This window comes from Ochlerotatus camptorhynchus, unplaced genomic scaffold, assembly GCF_037179485.1.
Source record: "Ochlerotatus camptorhynchus isolate MF236.1 unplaced genomic scaffold, CSIRO-AGI_Acam_v1.1 ptg000046l, whole genome shotgun sequence".
Taxonomy (NCBI): Eukaryota; Metazoa; Arthropoda; class Insecta; order Diptera; family Culicidae; genus Ochlerotatus; species Ochlerotatus camptorhynchus.
Window position 1 is genome coordinate 2,256,491 of NW_027040537.1, and position 23,024 is coordinate 2,279,514.

At 42.5% G+C, this 23,024-nt stretch overlaps 1 protein-coding gene across 1 annotated transcript in view; it reads left to right on the top strand.

Moving 5' to 3' along the window:
• Positions 1 to 22,533, top strand: part of LOC135716700 (uncharacterized) — a 37,686-nt gene extending 15,153 nt beyond the window's left edge. Inside the window, exons 2-5 of the mRNA XM_065239006.1 lie at positions 10,077 to 10,448; positions 10,511 to 11,022; positions 11,084 to 11,731; positions 20,778 to 22,533. Of these exons, the coding sequence (XP_065095078.1) occupies positions 10,077 to 10,448; positions 10,511 to 11,022; positions 11,084 to 11,731; positions 20,778 to 21,227 (1,982 nt within the window). The 3' untranslated portion in view covers positions 21,228 to 22,533. The remainder of the gene's footprint in view (positions 1 to 10,076; positions 10,449 to 10,510; positions 11,023 to 11,083; positions 11,732 to 20,777) is intronic.
• Positions 22,534 to 23,024: the final 491 nt, after the last annotated feature.

Below are 23,024 nucleotides of genomic sequence, written 5' to 3' on the forward strand. Positions count from 1 at the left end.
GTCATCGGCATACGCAAGCTTACAGCCATCTCCAAGTAGAAGAAGTGCGTCGTTGATGTACAACACAAACAGCAACGGGCCAAGATTGCTACCCTGTGGTACACCTGACGAGTTCGTGAAATACGAGGAAGTACTGGAATCGAGTTTCACTCGCAGAGACCTGTCAGTCAAGTAGGAGCACAACCACGAAGTCAAACGGTCCGACGCACCGAGTTTGGATAGCTTTGCCAACATAATGTCATGGTTGATCGTATCAAACGCTGCTTTTAGATCAGTGTAGATGACGTCTATTTGTGCCCCATTTTCCAGTTGCTCAAAACATGTCGTGGTAAAATCTAGAAGATTTGTGGTAACCGATCGTCCAGGCATGAAGCCATGTTGGTCACTAGAGATATAGCATTTGGTGTGCTCAAGAATGAAACCACTCACAACCATATTACATGATATAAGCCATAGTCTGTCTGGGGTATTATGGTTATCCAGCTTTCCATGCTCGGTAATGGCGGCCTGTTTGTATGAATAAATGTATCCTTCACTGTGCTTTTTGACACTAACTAGAGGGCGTATGTTGTTCTATTTTCTTCTAGCAACAATGCCAATGCAATCAAGATAGGCGCTGCTCGATTCACTCTGGCTTTGACAGTTCGTTTGGCTCAAAACCGGACTGGCTGGTTCATCTCTTAAATAGACCCTCTCTAGTAAAAACTAGAAATACTAGAAGGAGAGATGAGCGGAGAGAATGTTTTGAGCCAAATGAACTGTCAAAATCTGAAACAAACGAACATTCGCATTAGATTTTTTCCGAGGATTTCTTATTCTTACTAGATTAAATTTGAGAGTATTGCAATCGAACAGAAATTCAATCACCTTTATGTTTCGTGTGCTTCTCAAATTCAACTAGTTTTTGGAATCAAAAGCAATATTCTAGCTCTATTGATTAATTGATCGTAGTTTGTTAATTAATGGCACCAAAAAATGTGCAAAATATTGCGATGCAATCAATTATTAATTTACACGTAAATCGAATCAAAAGTAAAAGTCATGTGAAATGCTAAGTTTTAGCAAGGGTTGCAAGATAATTTAGATACAAATCCCTGCTGCCGAATTGTATTTTGTTTTCTCCGCCCATCTCTCCCTCTGAGTATTTTTAGTAAAAACCAATTGAAAAGTAATAAAAAGTAGCTGAGTGGTGTAGAAAAAAAAACATTAATCGTAATATTAAACTACACCAATAAAACAAATTAATTACAACCTACCATTTAAGTGGCAATAGGTTTATTGATTTTTACACCATCGAATTATCGGTTTTCCCGGATCACTGCCCACCCTGGGTTAAGGAGATATGAACAAACAATCAATGTGCTTTCTCTACAAATGTACTTGAGAAAGACACTTAGAACCAATAGGTGAACTAGGCTGGGTTGTCGTATTTAAAAATAGCTCATATCCTACCGGAACGATCCCACATTTGCACAAATCAAACATTAAAATTTCACGAGTAATATGATTGTCCTCCTTAATTCTGTTCTAAAAATGGAGAAGGATTGTGGTCCTCAGCAAAGAAAAAAAAATTTGCTTCAACCACCGAACCCCATCTTCCAACGACCGATAAACCGGTGTATATTCACATTTAGGGGATGCAAATAAAATGGAATGGATTTCTGCACACACAAAAAAATCACTCAATGCTAACCGATAAGCAAAAAGTTTGATCAATCAACGGCAACGAACCGGAAAGAAGCAAACGACAAAGTTTCGCATCGTAACGTGGTGGCGAAAAAAAAAAAATATATGCGGCCGCTCATAAGTTCGATGGAAATACACCTACAATACCTTGAGAGTGGAAAATTTCTTCGCCGATATTCCGAGGAAATACGGTAAAGTGGCAGAGATGCTAAAACGGAACGAGGCAATATGGAAAGGGAAGTCATCGTAAAAGGTACTAAATTCGAGTGGGTGTTCGTGCGGCGAGGACTTGGTAAAATGCAAAAGAAAAAGACTGAATACAAAGCAAAAAGAAAAATCAAGTTGCCAAAGGTATAGGCACCTACTTACATACGAATAAGAAAGGATGCAAAGTTTTACTCGAGTAGAGACCATTGAGTGGCGAAAACAAAAAGTGGACAGCAATAGTGTTTGATGTGGGATGGTCGCCATGAAGAGTTTCATTGCCGAAGGGGGTGGGACAGCTACGGGTTGGATTAGAACTGGTAGACAATTGTAAGGAAGCATTGTATTGTTGGACATACATAAGTCTCTTGTGATATCACTATTAAAGGGGAAAGCTAAGAATTATGGCATCAACATTAAGTAGTGATGGCATGTGCTAAGGAAACGACTTTGGTAAGATTTTGAAAATAGATCGCGAGAATGTCATAATTTTGCAAACCACGCCACGTCTACATCATAGTGCACTCATAAATGTTTAGGTAGGTAAAGTAGGACTGATGGAGACGCATGGTATATTGCAGGAACTGACCTCGTAGCCACACAATTTTAACGGTCATCAGACACGATTGGCGTCAAGGAATCGATGCCGAATGAAGTCAAGTTTGGTCCCAACCGTCAGAGGAAAATGGAGCATCACTTAACCTTTCTAGAATAGATACTTCCAACGACCAAATAATTATATAATTGTGAAAAACGGAACGAGATGGCCACGTTTCATCCATTTATTGAAATTGCGATTTAAACAAGCCCGATGTTTTCTGAATCGTCTCGCCCCTTAAATGTCGTACAGTAGGCCTCAGGCCGAAAATTTCAAATTTTACATCAGTTTAGTAGTTCTCGAAATTGTATGTTTTTACAGCTTGTTCTTTCCATCAAACTTGGTATTTCAGATTTTTTTCTAATTGGTCAAATTTATAATCCCTTCGTTTCAAAGACCCAGTCTAATTAAATTTGATGGTTGAATTAAATTCCATAAATATTCGGTCAAACCCAGAACGGCCTTAATACTTATGTGCAGGAAATATGGCGCTCAGGAGCCCAACGACGAATTGTTTTCGAAGTGGCAAACCTGGTTGCGTGTGCTACCTGAAGTCGAAAGCGTACATATACCTCGATGTTATCACGTTCAGGAGTTCCCCGACCGCGTAACAGAGCTGCATACGTTTGTCGACGCCAGTGAAAATGGATTCGCTGCCGTTTCGTATCTTCAATTCTCCGACGGCAAAGAGGTGGAATGTACTCTCGTCGCTCCTTTGAAATTTCAGTCGATCTCCAGGCTGGAGCTGCAAGCCGCAGTTCTCGGTGCAAGGCAAGCACAAACCATCGCAGAATCCTTGACCATCAGAGTAACACGACGCTGCTGGTGGACCGATTCCCGAGATGTACTGTGTTGGATCAACTCGGACCACCGTAGGTTAACACCGTTCGCGGCGCACCGAGTTAGTGAGCTCCTCGATACTACGGAAGCAACTGAGTGGCGCTGGGTACCCACGAAGAAAAATGTTGCAAACGACGCCACCAAGTGGCAGGGGCGACCGGACTTGAGTGTTGGTAGCAGGTGGTTCAACGGTCCCAAATTTCTCCGGCGAAGTGAAGCTGATTGGCCACAGCAAACGAAAGTGAACAAGTGAACGCAAGAAGAACTGCGATCCCATCTGGTCGCACCGATTATTCCAGCTGGAAACGTCTAGTCAACGTAGTCGGACTCCTCTTCCGCTTCCTGATCAACTGTCGCCGTAGGATCATGCATCAACCTAGTCGCACTGGTTCACTGTATATGGAGGAGATACGTGCAGCCAAAGAGAGTGTTATACGCCAAGCCCAAACAGGATACTTTCGCTGAGGAGATTGCTACCATATTTCAAGGAAAGCCGTTACCACGAAGCAGCCCGCTGATTAAATCATCTCCGTTCATCAAAGATAGCGGGATCTTGCGTATGCGCGGACGCACATCTTGCTGCCGCTTCATTACCGACGAAGCGAAGAACCCGATAATTTTACCCCGTGACCACCATGTGACCACATTGATCATCACCCAGTATCATGTCAAATACCACCACCTCAACCAAGAAACCTTAGTCAACGAGCTGAGACAGAAGTAAAGGGTGATACGGTCAAAATTTGGTCAATATCAACTTGACGTATTTCTTTCAATTTTGCATTTAAAAAACCTGAACACCCCTCATTTTGAAGGTGTGTGTGTGTAGAATGTTGCTCCTATTTTGATTTTGGAATTCACTCTTCAGTTGTCAAAATGCCGTCCAAGCAAGAAGAGCAGCGTATCAAAATTTTGCTCGCGCATCGCAAAAATCCGAGCTACTCGCACGCAAAGTTGGCAAAATCGCTAAAAGTTGCCAAATCAACCGTTACAAATGTAAGTAAAGTGTTTGGGGAACGTTTGTCGACAGCCAGGAAGTCTGGATCGGGGGGAAATCGAAAACCGGAAGCCGCTGAGACGACAAAGAGAGTTGCCGGTAGTTTCAAGCGAAACCCTAACCTCTCTCTCCGAGATGCCGCAAATAAGCTGGGTGTATCGTCTACAACCGTGCATCGAGCCAAAAAACGAGCCGGACTATCGACTTACAAGAAGGTAGTGACTCCAAATCGCGATGATAAACAAAATACGACGGCCAAAGCGCGATCCCGGAGGCTGTACACGACGATGCTGACGAAGTTTGACTGCGTGGTAATGGACGACGAAACCTACGTTAAAGCCGACTACAAGCAGCTTCCGGGACAGGAGTTTTATACGGCAAAAGGAAGGGGAAAGGTAGCAGATGTTTTCAAGCACATGAAACTGTCAAAGTTCGCAAAGAAATATCTGGTTTGGCAAACCATCTGTACCTGTGGCTTAAAAAGCAGCATTTTCATAGCTTCCGGGACTGTCAACCAAGAAATTTACGTGAAAGAGTGTTTGAATAAACGTCTGCTGCCTTTCCTGAAGAAACACGGTTGTTCCGTACTGTTTTGGCCGGATTTGGCATCTTGCCATTACGGTAAAAAGGCCATGGAGTGGTACGCCGCCAACAACGTGCAGGTGGTTCCCAAAGACAAGAACCCTCCCAACACGCCAGAGCTCCATCCAATTGAGAAATACTGGGCTATTGTCAAGCGGAACCTAAAGAAGACCAAAAAAACTGCTAAGGGCGAGCAGCAGTTCAAGGCAAACTGGCTTTCTGCGGCGAAGAAGGTGGACAAGGTGGCTGTACGAAATCTGATGGCAGGGGTCAAGCGTAAGGCCCGGCAATTCGGATTTGGAAAAGCGGAAGCCTAACTGAATATTTTTCCTGAATTTTATACTAATTCAACTTGAAAAAGAAATTTAATTTGATTTTTTAAATAAACGATTTCACCGATTTACACGCGTTTTCCCTTGACCAAATTTTGACCGTATCACCCTTTACTCCATTCCACGCATCCGCGTTTGCTGTGCCAAGGTCAGATGAAACTGCCAGCGTTGTAAAAACGATCGAGCTGTGCCGAGTCCTACGATCATGGCTGACCTTCCTGAGGCAAGATTAGCAGCGCATTCTGGACCATTCACCCATCATAGGAATCGACTACTTCTGTCCCATGGAGGTCACTGTTGGCAGGAGGGTTGAAAAACGCTACATATACTGCGACCGCGGAACCAACTTTGTGCGCACAAACAATGAGCTAGGTCGGGTGGTACGAGAGCTCGATCATGAAGCGATGATGAAGGAGTTCACCAGCTCCGAAACTACCTGGTCCTTTAATCCACCATCGTCACCACACATGGGTGGGAGCTGGGAGCGCCTGATCCGCAGTGTGAAGACCAGCCACAAGTCTCTAAACTTGCCTCGACGTCCTTCGGATGAAGTATTGCGCAACGCATTAGCCGAGATCGAGAACAACTGAACTCGAGACCACTTACGCATGTTTCGATCGAAGACAACGCCGTCCCAGCTCTCACCCCTAATCACATTCTTCTGGGAAGCTGAAACGGAGCCAAGCCGCTCACCACACTTGATGACAGCGGCGCCGTAGTACGTCTGTGTTAGTGTGCTTCGCAAATCATCGCCAACCAGTCCTGGAGACGTTGGGTAGCTGAGCACCTACCTGAGCGTAGGACTAAATGGTACGCTTCCAGTACGCTACCGGTAAAAATCGGCGACGTAGTCGTCATAGTGGACCCGAACCATCCTCGCAACTGTTGGCCCAAAGGAAGAGTGATTGCGACACTTACGGTGGATTCCTGTATCCGGACCACGACCGTTCTACATTTCACTCTGGAGCTGTAAGCCTTTTGGATCATTACAGTATCGCCACTCTGAAGCAATTAGAACAATCGTAGCTTAGACCTTAGACACTATCCTCCTTTAGTTATTGCACTTGAAGGCAACCAAATTCATTCTACCCCTTAGAGTTCTCCTACGATTTCCGAAATGCTGACCACGACAGTATCGGGGAACTTCTTTCGAATTCGGACTGGCACAGGATACTCGTCCCTGCCGATGTCAATGCAGCTGCCCAAACGCTCTCGCATATTTTGGCTTACGCCATTGAACGACACGTTCCGAAAAAAGTTCCTAAATAAGGTAATCATCATCCTTGGCAAACAAGTGAACTCCGTATGTTAAAGTCTTCCAAAAGAGTCGCGCTATGAAAATGCGCCAAGTACCACACCCTACAACTCAAGGACCATTATGCAAGGATCAATCATGCGTATCAATGAACCAGTCGCCAATTTTATCGGCGTTATCAACGAAATGTTCAACGGAAGCTTCGATCTCCCCCGAAAACTTTTTGGAATTATGCGAATGAGCAACGAAAGGAGTCTGGCCTTCCATCGACTTTATCCCCTAACGACATTTGCCGTCTGTTCTCAACCAAGTTTGCGAGTGTATTCTCGGGCGAGAACCTACCTGACGAGCACGTTTCTCTAGCAGCCAGTAATGTTCCAATGTCTGGTCAATCTTTGGTAGCTATCAACATCGATCTCGCTATGATAACTAGGGCGGCTTCGCTACTGAAGTCTTCATTTAAGCCTGGACCTGACGGAGTTCCTTCCGTCTTTCTTAAGCAACACATCGATAGCCTGGTGACTCCTCTCTGCCTTCTGTTCGAAATGTCCCTCTCCAGTGGGGTGTTTCCTTCCTGCTGGAAATCAGCTGAGAAGGGATGCAAAAGAAACATCGACAACTATCGCGGCATCACATCGTTGTGTACCATATCTAAACTGTTCGAGTTGGTCGTTATGGAACCATTAGTCTCTCACTTCAAGCAGCACTTGAGCGAAGACCAGCATGGTTTCATGGCAGGGCGGTCGACTACCTCCAACCTTCTGTGTCTCAACTCGGACATTACGGAGAGTATGACAGACCATATGCAAACAGATGTCATCTACACTGACCTATCAGCCGCCTTCGATAAGTTGAACCATCCTATAGCGGCCGCCAAACTGGATAGACTCGGTATAAACGGTAGTCTCCTACGATGGTTTGCATCCTATCTAACTGATCGTCAGTTGGAAGTTGCAATCGACGACTGCCGATCTCCTTCGTTCCCTGCCACTTCGGATATTCCGCAAGGTAACCACCTCGGCCCGTGGATATTTCTTGTGTATTTCAACGACGTCAATTTCGTCCTCGACGGTCCACGACTGTCGTTCGCAGACGACATGATAATCTATCTCCGAACCCGAGCCATCGCTGACTGCCACCGTCTCCAACTCCAACTCAACGCTTTTGCTAATTGATGCCAACTGAACCGCATGGTTGTAAATCCAACAAAAAGTTCAGTAATCACGTTCTCACAGAAAAATCCAATTACATTCAGTTATATCCTAGAAGGCGTTTACGAACATCGTGTGAATCACATTAAGGCTGCGAACCATTTGCTGAGTTAAATTTAGGCTGTGTTCCATTTGGCGAATTTTCACTTAAACTTGACAGATGGAAAATTTCCAAATTAACCTGCTATTCCAGAAGACTTATATCTGACAGACATGGAATCAATTTTGACACACACCTTCTCGAAAATTGGCCGATCAACAACAGAGGGATTTTCGAACATTATAATTTAGTTTCGAAGTGTCAAATTTAAGTGAAAATTCGCCAAATGGAACACAGCCTTAACTCGTGGTTAAAGTGACATTTCGAAAGTTATTTTCTATGTTCGAAAATCCCTGTGCTGTCGATCGACCGGTTTTAGAGAAGAACTTAGCCAAGTTGTCTGTCAGAAGCGAGGTCAGAAGTAACCACGCTCGGATAGCAGGGTTCATCGATAACTTTCCATCTGTCTTTACATCTGTCAAACCAAAAGTTAAAATAATTCACTAAATGGTTCAGAGCCTAAGGCTGTGAACCATTTGCTGAGTTAAATTTAACTCGTGGTTAAAAGAGACATTTCGAAAAAAAAAAATTCTATGTTCGAAAATCCCCGTGCTGTCAATCGACCGGTTTTCGGGCCACGGTTGTCTGTCAGCAATTGGCGTTGACGGCGAATCTGTAGCTCTTTACTCCTATGAGAAAATCCATAAGCAAACGTCAGACTGTGCGTGAAACATGGCGGACTTTGTACTATCCTTTCACTCCACCGAAAATTCCCATAAGAAACTATCTAAATTTGCTGAAAGAGCAAATTTTTCGACGGTGCCGTCAACGCCAATAACCATGCTCGGATAGCAGGGTTCATCAATAACTTTCCATCTGTCAAATTTTAACCAAAAATAAAAAATAAATCGTCAAATGGTTCAGAGCCTAAGGATCTGGGAGTCATCTTAGGCTGTGAACCATTTGCCGAGTTAAATTTAACTCGTGGTTAAAAGTGACATTTCGAAAGTTATTTTCTATGTTCGAAAATCCCCGTGCTGTCGATCGACCGGTTTTCGAGCCACGGTTGTCAAAATTTAACTTCTTGTCTGTCAGAAATAACCATGCTCGGATAGCAGGGTTAATCGATAACTTTTCATCTGTCAAATTTTAACCAAAAGTTAAAATAATCCACCAAATGGTTCAGAGCCTTAGATTGCCAACTCACATACAGCCAGCATATCTCGTACGTGATCGACAAGGCATCCAGAACGCTCGGCTTCATTTTCAGGATAGGTAAAAGTTTCACGGACATCTACTATCTGAAGTCGCTTTACTGCTCCCTCGTCCGGTCGGTGTTAGAATACTGCTGCCCTGTATGGAATCCCAATTACCAAAACAGTGTACAAAGAGTAGAGTCTATTCAACGACGATTCATCTGGTTTGCCCTTCGACGATTGCCTTGGAGGGATCCTCATCGCCTTCCAAGCTACGAAAGTCGGTGCCAGTTAATTCACCTGGATCCTTTGTGGAGTCGAAGAGATACGACAAGGGCCCTGTTTGTGGCAGACATTCTACAGGGCAGAATCGATTGTCGTTCTATTCTACAACAAATCGACGTTAACGTTCAACCACGAGCACTCCGTAACAACGCAATGCTGAGGATACCTTTTCGTCGTACAAACTATAGTTCGTATGGTGCTATCAATGGGCTACAATGGGTTTTCAATCGTGGTGCTTCCTTACTTGATTTTCACTTGGCACGCGAAACGCTGCGTCAGAGATTCCGTGATATATTTTTAAGAATTAGGAATTAAGTTGGACTTCACGGCCTTTGCAGCTTGTTACTTCTTGACTATATTGTATCTCCTAGTATTGCTTCTTCTTCTTCTTCTTTCCTTTATTTAACGTCGGTCTCTGTTCCGCAATCTAGTGCCAATCCCCAACGGACATCGATTGCCATCCATTGACGGCAATCGAATGTGCAGGAAGGCAGCTTCCACACCTGCGTAGGATATCGCACCCAATCATCAACACACATGGGCCGGGACCAACGGCTTTACTTCCCTTCCGAAGGAAGACGTGACCAGAGATTTTTATGCCTCAGAAAAATCCCACCGACCTCGACTGGGATTGAACCCAGACCCATTGGAGTGAGAAAGCAGTCACGCTTACCACTACACCACCGGTGCCGGCCTAGTATTGCTTAATCCATCATAAGGACTAAACCCAGTCTGTTGATGTAGAACCAAATAAATAAATAAACAAATAAACGATAAAATCTGGCGTTCCACCAAAATCCCTTAACCCAGTGTACGAACCTAATCGATGCAATTTCTTTTCCCCTTGCAGCCAAAGTCACCTCGGCGCGGCTCAAATTCCCCAACTACGAGGCACGGTACATCAACGATTTCATCAACTACACCCGCCCGGCAGCGGACATCATGGAACCCATTTTCTACGATTACGATGCCGATTCATCGCGGAACGCCTACAACCGGGAGTACGAAAACGGCCTGGCCGGACTAGGCTACCGCGTTCCGCTTCCTTTGGCATCGGAACAGGAAGGCAGTAGCAGCAGCAGTAGCACCTCTTCGCAGGAGGATGAAGTCACCCGACCACCAGACATCTATCCCGATCCGGACCATATCTACGCCACGTTCCTCAACAAGAGCACCATGAAGAGGAACCGTTATCCCGGGGAGGAAAATGTGATTAAAGTTTGTAGGTATCCCAAATGGATTTGCTTTGATGGGCTATGAAATAACGACTTGTTTTTTTTTCAGATTCCGGGAAATCTCTCCGAAAGAGTCCTCAGGCCCGCATCGATGACGACGGTTCATTCGATAGTCTGAACGACGACATGAAAGGCCACGACTTTATCGACAACATTATGTACATCTACTACGGTACGAACGGGACGCTTCGGAAGGATCTGGGCAGCAACGTAATTGTGATAGGGGCCGTCTTCGCACTGGCACCGCAGATACTGACGGCAATAATACTGTTCCTGCGAAACCGCCGCCCCCGGCACTTCAACACGTTCTATCCGATTTGTCTGAATATGCTACTGACTCTAGCGGCGTCCAATTTTTCGTTCGTGCTTGGAGTTCAAGCCACTCGCAATCCAGTCAAATGTGAACTGATTGCCATTGTATTGCACTATCTCCATCTGAGCACGAGCATCTGGTGCTTCATCTACATCTACGTGATCTACGACCTCATCGTTAACGAATGTGGACCCAAGCTGAAGTACAACTATCTGATGGGCTACGGAGTTCCGGCTGTCTACGTTTTGGTATGTACCTATGAGTAACGGTTAGTCTTGATGCAACCTAATGCAAGGAATTTCTTTCCAGTTCTCATACGCCTCATCAATCGACACCTTCGAGGTGCATCGCTACTGTTGGATGTCGATCCAGAAGGGCATGATCGTGAGCTTCATGATACCGATTTCGTTCCTCATCATCCTGACCACGGTGCTGGGAACGATCAGTCTGAAGAAAATCTCCAGCAAACAGACGGCGATTCTGTGCGAAAGCATCGAAAGCATGATTGAAACCACCTCCAAGTGTAACGATATTATGTTCCCACGGCTGCCCTCGGTAGGAGCTCACCTGGCCAACCGAAGCAACAGCTACCCGCAGCTGGAACTGAAGGAAAAATGCTGCCAGGAATACGCCAATCAAATGCTGGAAAATCGCCAATCGGTCGTTACGCTGCCGCAGCAAACTGTAGTAGGTCACGGATTCAGCCTCAGCGGCATCAAGAAGTCGCTGGAGTGCTACGACACCAGGATCGACTTGGGGCAGCTCTCGTTGGCGGAACTGTCCACACCCAGTATGGCGTCCGACATTCAGGACTTTACCGATTTCAAGCGGGCGATCAAGTTCGGACTCTTCTTTCAACCGATCTACTCGATTTGCTGGTTCCTTAGTGTGATCGCACTGGAAAATATGCATTCGTGCGTGATGCCCGTCATCTTTGCCATCTGTTTGAACATTTTGGTAAGTAGAGGCTGGTGCTTGGTTCTCGAAATATCATCGAAGTACGGCACAAGTTGGATGAGTACAGTATGGCAGGCAGGCACGTGGTGGTTTTTCCTAGCAAAGACATAGATTTCAAGTACATGGATGCTAACTTCCCTTACACAGACATTGACATCAAAATATGGAATCAAGTACATCAAGTTTTTGGTACATTTGGTCGATGATCTGCACGAAACACTGTCACCACAGACAAACAGACGTAACTCTTCATTGTGTATCTTCGTTCATGCATTTAACGGTTGATTTGAATATTATCAGTTCCGCGAACTACTCGGCGCAGCGCTGGCATCGGATCACTTTGACGTTTCTATATAGTCTATAGAACTTTTATGCAATATTGTTTACGAGTTATAGTTTATGTCGTTACTGAGGTTATATCAGGTATAACATTTGATAACGGCACAAAAGCATTTGTAAACAAACTTTCTAAGGCCCTTTACACGCGAACCAAAGAACACCCACGCAAATTATCAACATCATCGGATAGGAGCAACTATCACCTTTCCGAAAGTGGTATTGGTTAGCGTGGGCGTACTTTGGTTCGCGTGTAAAGGGCCTTAGAAAGTTTGTTTACAAATGCTTTTGTGCCGTTATCAAATGTTATACCTAATATGTTTTGAGATACTATGTTATCAAGAACAAGTTTTTCAAAGAGTTACGTCTATTTGTCTGTGCTGTCACCCTATGTGATTTATATGGAAATTCTTTCATGCATCCTGCGCACTATCAGAATTTTCACTTAAATTTGACGCTTTGAAAATAAATTATAATGATCGAAAATCCCTCTGTTGTTGACCGTCAGATTTTCGTAAGAATTTTTGTGAAAATTGATTTCTAATCTGTCAAAAAAAAAAGCTGGTTGATTTGTTGAAGAATTTATTTAAAACCATGTAACAAATTAATACACACATAATTTTCTTCAAAATAATCTAGAAATGCTTCTGATTTTTTGCAATTCTTAAAATATGCTTCAGAATTCTCACGGAATGCTAATTTGAGTTTCTCACAGGAATTGCATTCAGGCTCTCATAAGAATTCCCTAGTAAATTTCCTCAGAATTCCTTTTTAATACACCTTAGAATTTTTGTGAAATGATCCTCGAAACTTCCATCGAATTTTCCTCTTAATTCTCTTGATATTATAGTCAGAACTCCCTTGAATTTCTCATAATGGAAATTTTTCTCAAAATTCACGTATAATTCTTCTCACAATTTCTATTCAATATTCCTTGACATTCCATATGTTTTCTCCTTAACTACCAGTGGAATCAAGCTTCGATTTCCCTTTGAATTTCTTCTCCGAATTTTCTTGCAATACTCTCAGGCTGTGTTCCATTTGGTGAATTTTCACTTAAATTTGACAGATGTAAAATCTTCAAATAAACCTGCTATTGTACCAGACTTATTTCTGACAGACAAGGAATCAACTTTGACAGACGCTTTCTCGAAAATTGGCCAATCAACAACAGAGGGATTTTCGAACATCTTAATTTATTTTCGAAGTGTCAAATTTAAGTGAAAATTCACCAAATTGGCGTTGACGGCGACTCTGTAGCTATTTACTCCTATGAGAAAATCCATAAGCAAACGTCAGCCTGTGCGTGAAACATGGCGGACTTTGTACTATCCTTTCACTCCACCGAAAATTCTCATAAGAAACTGTCTATATTTGCTGGAAGAGCAAATATTTCGACGGTGCCGTCAACGCCAATGGAACACAGCCTCAGGCTGTGTTCCATTTGGTAAATTTTCATGATGTTCGAAAATCCCTCTGTTGTTGATCGTCCAATTCTCGAAAAGGTTTATGTCAAAATTTGTTTCCTTGTATGTCAGAAATAATCCTAATAAAAATGTAATGGTTAATTTTCTTAACGGCGTGTTCGGGGTTTCATCCAACTCATTTGTGGAATAGTTCAATCATTTGGGTTATCGTTCGTTTATGGTAATTTATTATAGGGAAGTGTGTTGGAATAGCAGGTTTATTCAAAATTTTCCATCTGTCAAATTTAAGTGAAAATTCGCCAAATGGAACACAGCCTTAGGCTGTGTTCTATTTGGAAAATTTTAACTTAGATTTGACACTTCGAAAATAAATTAAGATATTCGAAAATCCTTCTGTTGTTGATCGGTCGATTTTCGAGAAAGCGTCTATCAAAATTGATTCCTTGTCTGTCAGAAATAGGTCTGCTGAAATAGCACGTTTATTCAAAATTTTCCATCTGTCAATTTAAGTAAAAATTCACCAAATGGAACACAGCCTCAGAACTCCCTTGAAAGGAATCGAAGCAGGCCGCGCTGTGAAAATGACTTGTTTTTGTTTTGCTTCATCGTTTTTTTTTTTGCATGACGTCTAGATAATGAAAATCGATATTTCAGTGCCAACATTTCGAAGGGGCGTAATTGCTTTTGTAAACAATGACTTTAGCCGTCAATTTCTCGCGAATAAAATCTTACCTCTCCAAAATTACAATGCTAGCTGGTAGAGGAAACATTCCTCTACCTGCTGGTGATATTATTTTTCATGAGTGAGCTTTTATTCGCGAGAAATCGACGACTAAAGCCATTGTTTACAAATGCAATTACGCCCCTTCGAAATGTTGGCACTGATTTGACGCCGTTTTAAAATCTAAGATGGCGGCTTACGGTTTGATAAAAGTTGGATATACTGTCAACTACCCATCAATAGAGGTATTTTTCGAATCGGGATGACGTCTAAGGAATGAAAGACGGTGGTTTCCGATTTCAGAAAAAAGTGGGGAATACTGTCAAATACCCATCAATGCAAGAGATAGTCAACTCTGCACATCTCAATCTGTACCAAATGTTTTAGCTGTGCCGAAGCGTGCCAATCAAGTATCTTGTGATATCCCAACAAACATTTTGTGCTGATTAATGGCTGAATAAGCTATGTTTTAGCTGAAGAAGCAAATTATTTCCTGAATAAGCTCTTATTCCGCTTCAAATGTTTGTTGGGTTTGGCAACCCTGAGGTTTTAATGATGTTTGTGATTATTTGTTTGTTATTGTCATCATATTTATTGAACGAATCGTGATTATTCAAACAGGGTGAGCAACCGGTGGCTCTTCATATCGCTCATCCAGAGGAAGGGCCCTGATTTGCATACGACTATGTATCTGGCCACCGCTTAGTGCCTGTGGAATTGACCCATGAGAACCGTTATTACCTATATTTTCCGCTACCGGAAACGCCAAGCAACTGTTGCAATCATGTTGGTTGCAAAAGTGGATGACCCTGAGGGTGACCTAGTTATTGCTGTTGCTGGTTATGATTTCGGCGCCAGTATTTATCACCACACTTTAACAACTCTTGCAGGGAATCAGACGAAGTACTGACTGCAGGAGAGATCCGAGCGAAATCCTATAGGTTTGACTTCTAATCCGGAATCTGATCGTCTAGTCCGATGAACTTATTAAATTCATCCTGAATCGAAGATCAACGACTGTCAACAAAGTGCGAAACCTAAGCAACTATTGGAGAAACGTCAGCAAAAAAAAACAGTGATGCCGTTTTATATTATATTCTGTGACATATTTGTCAAAGTGTGCCCTAACGTGTCGATCAGTGTGCCGTGATGTGTTTCGGCACAGTGTGCAGAGTTGATTACTTGGCCAGAAACCGATGTTTGACGCCATTTTATAATCTAAGATGGTGGCTTTGATTCAGAAAAAGTGTGAAATACTGTCAAATACCCCAGGGGGCGACTCTATCTACGATGCAGGAAAGATTTGTTTTGTTTTGGCTAACTGCGCGCACACTGAGTATATAGAAAGGGGATTGATGACGATTCTGAAGATTTCCTGCAAAAAGATGATGCGCGATGCAAGTAGATGCGAGAAATGAAAGAATATTTTTCGAAGATTGATTCGCTAGTGGGAGATTTGTTGAGCATATAGAATTGAGATTTGGATGTGTCGCCCCCTCGCAAATACCGATCATTGTGAGTATTTTTGAAATCGGGGTGGTATCTAGAGGTCGGAAATCTACGTCAATCTATGTCTTGAAATTCAAGATGGTGGCTTTCGATTTCAGAAGAAGTGTCAAATACCCTACAAATGGTGTCGAATACCGATTTTCAGAATCTACGCGCCGTCCTTGTTCTGAAAATACCGAGGGGGACGACTCTATCTACGATGCAGGAAATATTGTGTATTGCTGTGGCTAGCTGAGTAGATAGAAAGAAGATTTATCACGATTTTGGAGATTTCCTGCAAAAAGATGATGCGCGATGCAAGTAGATGCGAGAAATGAAAGAAGATTTTTAGAAGATTGATTCGCTACTGTGAGATTTTTCGAGCATCTAGAATTGAGATTTAGATGTGTCGCCCCCCTCGGAAAATACCCATATTGTAGGGTATTTGACACTTTTTTTCTGAAACCCGATGACCACCATCTTGGATTCCAAAATGGCATCGAATATTGATTTTCAGCATCTATGCGTCTACTACGTTCCAAAAATAACCATATTGTAGGATATTTGAGACTTTTCCTAAGCCCGATGGCCTCGTTAATTTAATTTTCGTTTAATATCAAGTAACATTGTACTACTACATATAATCTAGATGCCTCCCTATCGGCAACCGATATTGTGCTGATACTTTCCGGATACTATATTTTGATGCCTAACGACGCGACCCGTGACAAGTGGAATGAGCCCCGAAATTAAGTGAAAGTGGAAAAAACGTAGGAAACAGATTCCGAGTAATTCATTGCGTCAATTGAAACAAGTCTTTGCTTGAAATGAAATGAACTGATGCACTTGACGAAGGAAACAAGCGATAGTCAAGTCATGTTTGACAGGAGGAATGTTCATTGTGAATCGATAACAAGAAATACATTGACTAAAACGAAGCGATTATTTTTGTTTTGCTTATTGATTTATTTGATAAGGCTTAAAAGAATTCACTTTACAGAGCCGAGGATTCTTATTCACTATACAAAACATCGTAAAACTATAGTCAAAAGGTACAACACAATAAACACTTTATCTTTCGCTAACCAATAAGCATCCTCCATCAGAACGGGATCCGCTTCCAGTGGTTTCATTGTATGGCAGCAATGGACCCAAAGTGTGGTCATCACTCACACGCTCATCACGAAACGATTGCTTTCGGTCGACGACGCATCGACCGAAAGAACTGTTAATAAAGTACAATGAGGAGAACCACACAATGGTTGCTGCCGAGTAAACAGAGATTTCGTGACACACATCAAGAGTGGCCTGCTACTGTCGACATCCGAGTGAACACTCATAAATGAATCGATTCTGCGGAGAGTCTCCTTTAGCCCGCTTTACACTATACATCCTCTCTCCACAAGTTAAGTCCTCTCTACATCGAGGGGCAAGACCCTTCATCCCACCCCTCTTTTAATAAAACTGTTGTATTTAATGGGGTATATAATCACTAAACTTCTTCAGCTCAATTCTCAACATTTTCGTAAAGGGCGAACACAAAATTATTGCGACACCGAAAATGTCATGCCAATTTTCTTATAATGTTTAGAATCAAACCAAAATTTTAGGGTAGTTTTATACATATATTTACTTCAAAAATCAAAAGAAAAGTTAATCGATGAAGGCTTGAGTGTAAAATTGAACGCATTTTCGCTTGATGCCCTCCATCAAAGTCTTTACAGTGTCATCCGGTACCAGTTTCTCAGTTTTTTTTCCATTTTCTTAACATGTCCTTCTCGTCTTTGACTGTCTTCTTGCTCTTCCGAAGTTCCCGCTTCATTATTTCCCAGTACAGCTCCACCGGGCGCAGCTCCGGACAGTTTGGTGGATTCATGTCCTTTGGAACAAAATGGACAGAATTGGCCTCATACCACTCCAGGACACTTTTAGAATAGTGGTCTGATGCCAAATCTGGCCAAAATAGCGGAGCTTCGTCGTGCTGCTGCAAGAACGGCAAAAGGCGCTTCTCGAGGCACTCAGATTTGTAGATCTCGCCATTTACTGTGCCCTTTGTCACGAAAGGCTCACTCCTCAGTCCGCAAGAGCAGATGGCCTGCCAAATGAGATATTTGGAGGCGAACTTCGACATTTTCTTCTTCTTAAATTTGTCGTCCACATCGAACTTGCTCTTGCCGGTGAAAAACTCCAACCCCGGAATTTGCTTAAAATCGGCTTTTATATACGTTTCGTCGTCCATCACACAGCAGCCATATTTTGTCAGCATCTTCTCGTAGAGCTTCCGTGCCCGAGTTTTAGCCGTCGATTGTTGCCGCTCATCGCGGTTTGGGAAGTTCTGTACCTTGTATGTATGTAGTCCAACTCTCTTCTTTGCATTCTGGACGTAGCTCTGCGACATGCCGATCTTTCAGCCAAATCACGGCTTGAGACGTTGGGATTTGCTTTAATCATCCACTTCACCTTTCCCTCCGTCTTTTTGTTCTCCGGTCCCGGTTTTCTTCCAGCTCCTTTGCCGTGGTCCAACGTCAACCGCTCCTGGAACCGCTTCAACACTCTGGAGACGGTTGAATGGTGAATGTTCAACATTTTTCCCAACTGCCGGTGCGACAGGTCAGGAAATTCCAGGTGTTTGGAAAGAATTTGTTCTCTCAACTCGCGTTGGTTCACCTCCATTTTCGTTGAATCGAAAAACACGACTTCGAGTTTGACAGCATGTACACAATACACATCAATGAGAAAGTATGCTAAATTTGGTTGATTTTTACCCAATGGTAAAAAAGTTATGCCCTGTTGAATGTAGAGATGAAATTTCGCGCGCTTTTTTTTATCAAAACAATCACACCAAAATCAGAGATGTCCCATTTTTTAATTACTCGATTAACAACCAATCGATTTTATTTCGTTCGCTGTTCTGTAATTTTTCCACCAATGAGAGTGCAAAACTTGTTTGAAACGATCGGTGATGATCCTCTGAAGAAGTTAATGCTTATATCGGCATGATATAACCATAGAGGTAACTCTAAGACCACTGGGTCCCGAAGAAAATCATTATTATTTTTGGCTCACTCAGTACCAGAACAACGGTCCCAAGCAGTCCCAAGCTATTTCACTCACCCCTGCATTTTCTGCATGAATCCACACACCCCTGATGTTATCTGTCAAACTTTCATAGCGAATCAAAACAAACATAGTGTAGTAATAGAATTTCAACTAGAATAGGGTACGTTAATCGTTTGCTTGGGACCAATAGGCTACTAAAGTGGTGAGCCAATTTAAAATCGTTAGTTTCGTATTGATTGTTGATATAACCGATTACAAATATTTTACTGTTCGGTTCGTTAATCGATTAATCGATTATACGAATGAAAATCGGTCATCACTAGATGAATGTGAAACGTCATTTAAAATATAAGGACCGTACATAAATAATGAAACAATTTGAAAGGGACCGGGCTAATCACAAATTACGTCCCCACGGTAACTGAAATAAACACGAGTGTTCACCGGTTGATCATTCCCCGCATTAAGAATTAAGACTTCTCCAACACAGCATAGCTGATTCGCAATAATACGAAATTCGACTGGCAGCTCCTGTCTTAAACTTCCTTAGGTTCATAACCTGTTGAAGCTCTGAATCCTGCTTAGTGGCATCAACTAACTTTTCCCACTCGATAGCCACAGCACCTGCAGACAAATTCGCAATTTCTCTGACCATTATCTCCAATTCATCGAACGCTACGGGTCGAAGAGTGGTCAATCGAGAAAGCACATCTGCAACATTTTGATCTCCTGGAATGTATAAGTTATAGAATATTCAAAACTTTGAAGCCCTAAGATTCACCGCTCTGCCTTATTCTAGCGCATGGTCTGGAACGATGAGTGAAGAGATAGACCAACGCCTTACAGTCGGTTAGCAATTCAAATTCTTTCCCGTAAAGGTAAATGTAAAATTTCTCCATATTCCAGACAAGGGCAAGGGCTTCCTTCTCTGTACGACAATACCGCCGTTCTGTATCTGTTAATGATTTGGAAGCATAACTTATTATACGATGTTCCCCTCCCCCATCCAATTGTATAAGCTAGGTGCCCAAAGCAGATGGGCTAGCATCTACCATAACAAGTGTACGATCAGGTACGTTGAAGAAACCCGGAGCGGTGGAGGCAGTCATAGCTTTCTTAATTTCTTGAAACGCTGCGTCATGTTTCACCGTCCACTTGAAAACGACTCCCTTCTTGGTTAATTTTTTCTCACTGCCAAATTGGGAATATAGCGATTTAGATAATTTGCTAATCCAAAAAAAAATGCGAGCTTCGTTAGCATTTGCTGGCCTTCTGAAAGACAGCAGAGGCTCAATTTTAAGATCCAAAGGAACGATTCCAGCTTGTATGATCATTGGGGTGACTGAAGTTCGTAAGCGTAAAACCCCACGATTAGTAATAAACGCCGTAATATCTCGAGACTCTTCATCCAGTTCTAACTGCAAAAATGAGCCCATCACGTCCAACTTTCTTCGAATCATATCACGACCGACCCGAGCCAGAAAAGCTTCGATCAATGACATAGGATGCCTTTCGCGAAGCACCGCTTCGTTCACCCTGCGCAAATCCAAGCAAATTCTAGGGTCACCGTTCGATTTACCGACGACCACAAGAGGAGAAACCCAACTCGTTGGACCTTTGTTTTCCTCTATTATGTCCCTAATCATCAACTCATACAATTTTCGATTAACCGCGTCCTCTAGTGATACAGGCAGTCTTCTTACCGGTTGGAAAACCGGCTTTACAGCATGATTCAGCAGACCATTAATCTTCCTTCTCCACAAGTTCTGCCCTCTCTCCACAAGTTCAGCCCTCTCTACATCCAGGGATTAGACCCTACAGTAAGGAACCTCCTTAATTCCACCGATCTCTTCTGGCATCGTCGGTGCCATAGACTTATCCAGCATGACCAACAATTTCTTAGGGCTTTTCGGCTGGAATTATATTGAAAATTGTGATAAGTCAGATCTCACTCACCACAGTTCTAGTTTACTTGACCAATAACAAAGTCAACATCTCCTTTTCTCCCCTCCAGAATTGGTGCATGTTGGTCCGTTCGTCCAACATCTGCCCCTTCATCAGTTCCGTGTCGGAGGAAACGCTGGAGAAGAACGGCATCGATTGTGCCGATTCAATGCTGAACGGTGCAAACGGCGGTCACGGAACGGACAACGAGACGACCCAGGCCAGCATCTGCACCGACACGATCCCGCTGCTGTGCGCTTCGAATCCATCGATCATCAACACGACAACCACCACCGCCCTGACGCCGAACAACATTCTGATCCCGATGCCATTCAACGGTGGTTCCCACCAGACTCTACCGTCGATGGCGATGGGAAGGAAATTCTCCACCGGTTCTGATCTGGATCAACAGACGTTGAACTTCATCAGCAGCAACAACTTGAAAAACACGTGGGAATCCAGCGTGGACATCAGTCACCACGTGAAGGCCATCGATTGCATTAGCACAATCAGCAATTGATTTGTTTGAGAGTAAATCAGAAGACAGGTTGCGTTTGACGCAGTTAGTGCTTGAAAAAATAACGGGCATATCAACGAAGACATCATATCGAGACGACTGGCAACTTTGCTGTGCTTGAGCGAAGGGGAAGCAAACACAAAAATAGCACACCATTTGAGCGGCAGAAAATTGAAAAGTTGCCAGTCTTCTTGACATCAAGTCGTCGATATTAAGTAGGTACGTTGTTGAGATAGGTATTTGGAATATTTGACATGTGATACAAGAAAATCTGAAAAAGTGGCGATTTTCATTAATAATCAAGTAGGCGAGAAAAGGGAAAACGGCACTGTAAATAAAGAAACCTGTTCAATCACATCTTTTTGAACATTTATCATTGAATCTTTACCGGTAGAACCAATAGATATACTCTGACAGCAACCATATGTATTGCAACATATTTTACCGTAGTAGAAGAAAAAAGAGCAGATTAACTATAACAGTAGTAGTTCCTCTTTGAATCAGTACATACCGGAATGTTCGTCTCGTAGAATCGTGATTTTACGTGAAATTTGACGTCGTCGATCCAACCGATTGGTCGATTGCTTATTCTAAACAAAAGTGATTAAGTCATGGAAAAAATCTTATTCATTCGACGGTTAGCACAAGAAACGTTTTGACAAACAAATAGAACAGAAAATATGTGATGCTATTTCAGATAAAACAAACATAAAACTTTAAAAATAGAATTTTACCATTACCAATATCAATCAACTAGCGGGTAGAAACTTAATTGCATTAATGAAGATCCATCGCAGCATTACCTATCTTTTTTTTTCTATAAACAACAGTAAGCAAAACGCAAAATGATGACTTCAATAAATTATAGTACAAACAAATACTGTAAAGTGATTCAGAGTGGAAGCTTTTCCAAAGTTGAGGCTAATCAGCACTCATTGTAATACTTATTGTGTTTTCTTTTACCGAGATAATGGAAAACAGACTAACAACAAACAAAAAACAGCAATAACTACCTTAAGGTACAGCGAGAGCCTACATATTCGTTTCGCCTAGCACAGATCCATTTCTCTTTGAATCCACATTGTTCCGAACATTAATAAATAATCCAGCTCTTTCTTCATAGATGTCCTCTCTCTCACTCTCTACACTAGCACCTTTAAAACATAACCTAGCCCTCGGAGCAACATACTCAGCAAATGAAGATTCCTTCAATTCTATACCAGTACCAACTCGTAATGTTTGGCTTGAAAAACAAATTCCAACGATATTGTCTCTTACATTCCCCAAGTCGTAATAGGTCATAACTACACAAAAGAATAAAAACTACAATACTAACCATAGTTCGGGTTTTCAGTCAAATCCGAAATTTGTTGCCCTACTCCTTTGAGGTTTGTTTTCTTTTCTGTTTCACAAGTCAGGCATAACATTTGATAACGGCACAAAAGCATTTGTAAACAAACTTTCTAAGGTGGTCTTTCCATACGAAATTTACTCATATTTAGAAAAACCTGCAGTTGCTCATTAGCTGGGTGCTGCGGAGTTGTTCAATTTTAATTTGCAAGCCAATGGAAAACTGGTTTTTATACTTTCATCACTGAGCCTGCTGGTTTTTGTCTTTAAGCTTAACATTAAGAATGTTTTAAGAAAAAGTACGGAGAATTTTCATGAGATTACAATGCTTGACGATGGATAAGAACAGTAACTGCAATTGTTGCTTCAGAATGTTTGGCTCCCGTTTGACAGTTCACGCTGGCTCCCAAGTGACAAGCACATTGAGTAAAATATGAACCAACAGGTCTG